This window comes from Telopea speciosissima, chromosome 9, assembly GCF_018873765.1.
Source record: "Telopea speciosissima isolate NSW1024214 ecotype Mountain lineage chromosome 9, Tspe_v1, whole genome shotgun sequence".
In the NCBI taxonomy this organism is placed as follows: domain Eukaryota; kingdom Viridiplantae; phylum Streptophyta; class Magnoliopsida; order Proteales; family Proteaceae; genus Telopea; species Telopea speciosissima.
Window position 1 is genome coordinate 49,811,696 of NC_057924.1, and position 7,525 is coordinate 49,819,220.

A 7,525-nucleotide genomic window follows, 5' to 3' on the forward strand; every position below is an offset into this window, starting at 1 on the left:
TATTCTCAATTTATTTGGTATTAGGGCGTTGTTCTCTGTGCTGCAGCGCAGGCTGCGTCTAGGCACATGGGGGTGGGCGCAATGACCACTCTGCTCCCTGCACAAGCTGCCCATGTGTCTGGGCGCAACATATGCTGCTGCACAAAGAACATTCTCCCTATTTCCAAACACAATTCCTCTTCAAGACGTTTCTTTCCACAAAGCTAAAAGTCATGGCTTACTTTCTTCGAAAAAGGATCTTATGCAGCCGTGGTGGGAGTTGCACCTGTCCAACACCGCTAAACGATAGCAAAAGCAGGGGTAAGGTGGTCATTTCACAGGTGGGTCCCACCTGGGCCCACATGTGAAATGATCACCTCCCCCTGTATTTAGGGTGGTTTTTCGAGCCGCATAGTGCAGCTCCCGCCATAGCTGCACAAGATCCAACTCCACTTTCTTCTGCCTTATTGGACATTCACTTCGCGGATCAATCATTGAATTGACTACTCACCCATTCACTTGCATGCACTAAAGTTGTAGACATCACGATCAATGATTAGTCTTAAAAGTCCAAAACACAGCCTTTTAGAGGACTTTGTTCTTTGTTCCTCTTGAATGGCCTTCCTTCAGCTTGATTAGGCTGTATGCATAGATCAAAAACTTGGTCGAAACTTGTTGCCATGTGAAGATTATCTTCTAGGATTTTTTGGAGTTCCTCTGGTTCTCTATCCATCGGCTTTAATTTCTCTGCTGGTTCTTGAGATTTCTCTTCTTCTTTGCTTACCCTTGCAATGAATGTGGTTTTTGCTCTACCAAATAAGCCCTCTTCAAGCGTGCGTTCTGGGCAAAGACTAACTAAGAACTGATTCAGTGTTTTTGGTTGTAAGTTACATAACATGATACCGGTGATATCTGGAAACGGATCGGAATCTGAGAGGGAATTTGGGAAGTATTGATGATGGCATAGTTGAAATTCTAGGAAAGATTAAGGGGTTTTTTTTATGGAATGATGTACCTTTCTTTCTTCGTTGGTGGTGAGACTGATGGAAGTGGCTGACTGAGTCTTCCATAGACCATAGAAGAAGCAACTGAGAGGTAAGGACGTAAACAGATCGGATTCGGTTCGGATAGTGTTATATCCGCATCCACATCCGATTAGCTTTCGGACGGATTTAGATAATGCTAAACGGATACGGCTACGGATACAAAAACAAATTTCAGATATTCATTTACACCCCTATGAGAGGTGTGTCAAGTCAAGTCAACACACTCTTCTTTGGTCGAAACCCAAGTTCTTGATCCTTGGCCATAGGTTAGTCTATTGGTTTATTGTGGAGCTTTCTCCTTATAATATTATTCCTTGTTCTTATGATGAATTGATCAAGTGGTTCTCATCTTTCTCATTAATTATCAATAGAGGTACAGTAGTATATATAGACATATGGTTACACATACACATCAACACTTATACAAGTGGACCTCAGGTTGACCTGCTATGTAATCGCTGATGAGCTGGCAACACCAAGACGTGGAGAGGTATCCACAACAGTTTTTTCTCCTTTTTTTTTATTTGGGGGATGGAAGATTCTTTGTGCTTCTTTAATACATTTTCATTCATCTAACAAAAAATGGACCTTGTTCAGTTATTACTCATGCTTCTGATCTCTTGTATACTCAATCTGGTGGTTGTGTGCATCACTGCCCAACGTATCAGCTACTCTTATACTGGTCCTTCAGGCTTTGGACACACCACAAATAGCAGCACATATCTAGCCAATCTCAACCTCCTTCTCCATTCTCTATCCTCATCATCAAATGCTACTGGATTCTATAACACCACCATCGGTGATGGTTCAGACAAGGTTTTTGGTCTCTTCCTATGTAGAGGCCACATCACACACCAAGATTGTCAAAATTGCGTGGAGATGGCAAGTGAAGAGATCAAATCACTTTGTCACAACATCAGCACAGCGATATCTTGGTACGATAAATGTCTGATACGGTATTCAAACCAATCCATCTTCTCGATTTTGCAGCAAGATCCAGTCTTTTATGTTTATGGTGCAGAACACGTCACCAACTTGGATCAGTATAATCAGACAGTAGGAAATTTGATGAATCTTGTGACCAAAGCTGCCTCTGGTTCTTCTATTCCAAAATACTATGCAGCAGGCAGCGTGAGCTACACAGGCAATGATAACGTGTATGGCATGGTGCAGTGTACCCCTGATATAACTCAGGATGAGTGCAATGGATGCCTATCTGCGAGTGTTTCTAATATTCCAAGGAAACTCTATTCGAAAGAAGGTGGGAGAATTCTTAAACCAAGTTGCAATTTAACGTACGAGTTCAACAATCCTTTCTATCAAGACGCTTCATCACCACCTCCTGCAAATCCTCCATCCACCACCTCAACAGGCAAACACGGTATTTCACCACCTCCTGCAAATCCTCCATCCACCACCTCAACAGACAAACACGGTATTTATGACTCTTCGATTTGTTAACAATGAATTGAATTGTGGTAGGAGACCATGATACTTCATCTTTAATTTCACTGTTTGAATTGTTAGTAACTTGGGTCTCATCCTCAAAAGTTAGCTGTTAAGAAGAAGATGTCCAAGTACCTATTGATCCATCCACATCCTTTTTCATATCTGACGTGAGACTATTCTTTTTGCTTTATACATGGATATCCCAACAATCTCCCCCTCTACGCGGATGTGGAGCCTGAGATTCCGATCTCTCCTTCCAAACAGGAACTGACATGAAACCTAAGATCAAACCCCGAGGCTTTTTATCTCATGCGTGAATCAATCAATTTCTCATCCTAGACTAAAATTGGATTAAATTAAAATTATTTTATTAGTATTTTTATTTTTTTTTTAATTTTTGGGTTTTTATGCAGTTAAAAACAGCAATTCAACTGTGAAAGTCACAGTCATAATCATTGTTGTTATGGCTGGGGCACTTACAATCATGATAATCTTTATCCTTTATCCACGTATAAGGAGGAAAAAGAAGCTCAAAGTTGAAGGTAAGAAAACATTGTTTGTTTATACTCTTCTTTTTTGTTATTCCAAAATTTATTGAGGTACCAAATCATGCCTGGGAAATTTTCTATAAATCATGGATTTGTGAGACCCCTTTAATACAAGAAGATAATTTCTTGCTAAATTGAAAATCTTGGGGTTTTGAACCTTTCCAAATTCATTTTCATCCACTAAATACCTATTATACAGACTACATAGTAGATCTAATATTAAATGGGTTTGTCTTTGGTGCGGGGCCATGGACCCAATGGGCAAGTGTAAACTATATAGTTCAGGCCAGCTCAGCTTCCCTAATTGCCTAGAGTTGTATCTGCTGGTTGGAAGGAAAATGATGATATGATTGTTAACACACGCATCTTAAAAACGCAAATTTTTGTAATAATCAGTGTAATTAGCTCCAAAACATTTTAAATCTGATTATTGAATTTAATTTACTTTGCATTTGATAAGTTTAATACTTATCAAATATCATAAGAGTTAAATAGATTATATAATCATGATTACAAAAAAAAAAAAATTTAATATAAATTTCATTTCCCTTCCTTTCCTTTTATGGGCAATAAGAAGGAACCCACCTAACATAAAGAAAGTATAAACCTACCTTATTCCAAAGTTAATTGATTTTATTTAAGGTAATTTATTTCTTGTTTTATGGGGAAACCTGGTTCACTCGTCCATTGTTCAAAGACTTTTCTCGACAAAGTCTAATATGTATCTATCAAACGACAACTTCATCACATTCAAAGTTTGTGGACATGTTGCCGCATCATTATCAATTAGTTTGAAAAGAAGTGGATATGCTTAATCTACATCTTCCACATGAAATATGAAGTTATGAATTATTCAACTTTTCAACTTTGGCAGCTTTTGGGTAATTTTCTGTTGCGTTAGAAAATCGTTCGGTGGTCCCTCCCTCGAGTGTCGTAACCTGCAAAAGGATCAGGATGACAAAGGAGAACCGGTGTGGTTCTAGCCTAAGACTCTCCGATGCCTAAGTTAGATCTCTCTAAACAAATAGATGAATAATAGAACTCAAGATGGATTGATGGGGTAAAGTACCTCTGCTTTCATAGTGGTATGTGGCCTTGTGGAGAGTCCCGATCGATGGCAAATAGTCTTCGCAGTTGATAGAGTCCCTGGGTAGCAGGGCTCTTCCTTGGTTGGTTGTCTCCCTAAGGAGGTAGTGTCCCAGTAGTGTTGATGTCCTTAGTAGATATACGCTTGTGTGTGATGATAAGATCTTTGATGTTTGAGTCTGTTAGGATGACGTGACTCGTAGGCAGTGGCCTAGAGTCCTTGAGACGGTGCATGTCTTGTTGATGGCCGTGGTAGTGGCTTGGTCTTAGATCAGGGTCTAATGTCTGGGTCCGCTCTGCACCCGAGGTCCGTGCCCATAGGGGGGGTCCGTGTCCGTAGGCCATGCCTGGAGGCAGCGCCTATGAGGCTACGCCCGTGAGGCCGCGCCTGTGAGGCCGCACCCATGAGGCCACGCCTATGAGGTCGCGCCCATGAGGCCGCACCTATGAGACCGCGCCTGTGATGCTGCACCTGTGGGGCCGCACCTGTGAGCATGTTTGCGGTTCATGTTTGAGCTGGTTCTCCTCCAGGCCTGGGACGGCCCACCCCTTTGACCGGGGCACGTAGCGGCTCCCGATTGGTCAATATGAACTTGGGCTTATCACTTTCATTTTCAATAATTAAAAAGTTGACATGATGGGCGATATATGGAGATGAAACCTATAACTTTATATGCAATTAATCTAAGAGGGAATTTCCCATACAATGGTTAGTTTAATTAAGATGCTCTCAAGGTGGTGCAACATTTATTCTCAAGCCCATGAAAACTTCAAACCCCATTTGACCGTTACACCCATTTACTATTTCCTACCCATTCCCTACCCATTACAACTACTTCTAATATTTTAAAATCCCTCTTGACCGTTCCCCTCCCCCCCCCCCCTCCCCCCCATGATTTTAAATAGGGGTGCAAGTTTGGCCATGTGGGCCCGAACCCGCCCTGAGCTTGAATAGGACTTGGGCTGAGATATTTGGCCCTAAGGGGAGTTCAGGATTGGAAATTTCTGGCCCTGAGTCAAAGTTGGGTAGGGTAAGGGTTGACGCTTCAGGCTAAGTCTGACCCGGCCTGGCCCGACCCTATTTTAAGTTATACTCTAAAATATAAATTGATATAATATCTATATTATAAACTTTAAACGTCACCCACATTTTGTTGTATAATATATTATATATGAAGACAGTATGTGATACAATATATTTTATTACAGTGTTATTTTACATAAAATTGATAATTTTCTCCCCGGTCCATTCCAGCCCATACATTTCCTTCCCCCTCCCCATGATCAGGGCCAATCATGGTCAGCCCAGCACGACCCTGAGGGCAGGTCAGGGTTGGATTTTTCAGGCCCTCAGTCAGGGTTCGATCAGGCTTGGGCCCAACTAAGGGGACTCAGCGTTGGGTTAGGGTTTTATAAACCCGACCCAACCCGAACCTATTGCAGCCGTAATTTAAAACACGTTTGGTCCTTTGAATCCCTTGTTTTCTTTCCCTTCTCTGGTTCTCCATCTCCTCTCACTTATTCCCTTATACATGCATTAATATAATGCATGTTATGGTAAGAGATAATTTTTTAATTACATATATCTTTGATTGTGCTTGAAACCCCATTGACAGAGTTAGAGGTCCTCTTAGTGTGAGTGTCTGACAATTGGGTTGAGAAAGTATGTAGCGCCCCCAAATCCGAGTAAGACATGAGTGTAGGCCCTCCCAGGCCACGTTATATAGCGGTGTAAAAAAAATTCATTTCTTTTACCTATTGCCCGTATATGCAGCAACTATAAATTTATCTCAAATAATAACAGAGCAACTATAAATTTATCTCAAATAATAACAGAGACACCTGATTTCTACTGTCCACATCAACAAGAAACATTCCCAATAACCTGCTAACCATGGAAAGAGATCTCGGTCGAAACCAACCGAAACTACCAAGATATCTCTGTTTCACAAGAAACCGAGACTGAGTTAAGGTGGGAGTTTAAAAAGTACAAGGTTTTAGTTGGTTTCGACCAGTTTCGAATGGTTTTGACATGTTTCACCATATTTCGCTAGTTTCAACATGAATACCTGTAAAAGTGTAACTTATCCCTATCATAACAGGAGGAAACCAGGCTAGAAATTAGGTCAGACACTTATTTATGCCAGAAACCAGGCCAAACACTTATTTATGCCTAATATCATTTATGTAAATATTTATATATTTGGTATTTCATTTAAGTAAATATTTTTATATTTGGTATTTCATTTACTTAAAATATTATTCATAAATAAGAAAATACAAAATCCAATAAAAATAGTTAAAAAATCAATCAATCAAATTCAAAAAGGATAAAAAGTCAATCCCCCGGTTCAAGAACAAAAACTGAATTTTCGGCGGTAGGTGTAATTTTCAACTTTCTAATGCTGGGGTTTTCCTCAAATCTAAAAAGTCAGCACATTTCAAAGAGCTTTCTTTTTTAAGCTTTCCAAAAATTGGATAAAAAGTTACCACATTTCAAAATGCTTTCATATTCCAACAAGTCCAAGATTGTTTAAATCTGATTTATATTGAAGGAGTTATGTACCAATCAAACTTAATTAGGTGTGCGTGAATGCTATTAAAATCGCTTTGAATGAAAATAATTTTTGGACATCAAAACTAATGAATATTTTATTGCACTTTTGGTTTTTAGCAATGTTTTATCATATTAAGATTTACGAAATTTTTAGATTTTAGAAATACTCCAACATTAGAAAATTGAAAATTACACCTGTTGAAAATTCAGTTTCTATTCTTGAACCAGGGGTTGACTTTTTATCCTTTTAAAATTTGATTGATTGATTTTTTTAACTATTTTTATTGGATTCAAATAGGGGGTATTTGTTTATTTATGAATAATATCTTAAGTAAATGAAATAACAAATATAAAAATACATTGTACTTCCACTAGTACACTTGGGTCAAAAACCACTAGTACCAATTTAAGTGTTACCTCATAGCCATCGATTTTCTTCCCCTCTTCTCTTGAACTATTTTCTCTCCTGGTCTTTCACAAATTCAATTTTTTTTTCTTTTCCTCTTATGAAATCTCCCTTATGCTCTCAAGGGACTCAGCCTTGCAACAAAAATAAATGGATAAATGACACCCAGGGGATACTTAACGTTTTAACAAATTGTAGTTTAGATACCTGACATTTCACATATTGCGTTTAGAGTACCTTACTCAGATTATAATTAATTTGATTAGTCAATATTTTCTTTTTCAATTTTACCCTTCTAAATACTTACCAAAAAAAAATGAATTTACCCTTTTAAGTTCTAAATAACTAATTTTATTTTAGGGAAAAAGTTCTCTGTCCGGGAGTGTGGCCTACACCAGCACTCTCATGAGTCTATCTCTCTCCTCCCCATGTGAAAAGACACCTCTACCCCCTT

General features: G+C 39.0%; 1 protein-coding gene across 1 annotated transcript; it reads left to right on the forward strand.

Annotated features, from left to right (window-relative positions):
- The first annotated feature begins 1,607 nt into the window (after window positions 1–1,607).
- LOC122639014 (cysteine-rich repeat secretory protein 38-like) lies at window positions 1,608–3,907 on the forward strand. Its single transcript, XM_043831855.1, has 3 exons — window positions 1,608–2,460; window positions 2,888–3,016; window positions 3,897–3,907. Exons 1-3 carry the CDS (start codon window positions 1,608–1,610, stop codon window positions 3,905–3,907), a joined length of 993 nt encoding a protein of 330 aa, XP_043687790.1.
- Window positions 3,908–7,525: the final 3,618 nt, after the last annotated feature.

What these genes read in the sequence shown, in the direction of transcription:
- LOC122639014 (XM_043831855.1), top strand. Translation starts at nt 1,608, where the DNA reads ATGGACCTTGTTCAGTTATTACTCATGCTTCTGATCTCTTGTATACTC. An exon ending in CACCTCAACAGACAAACACG is followed by an intron (nt 2,461 to 2,887) that starts GTATTTATGACT and finishes GTTTTTATGCAG; the next exon opens with TTAAAAACAGCAATTCAACT.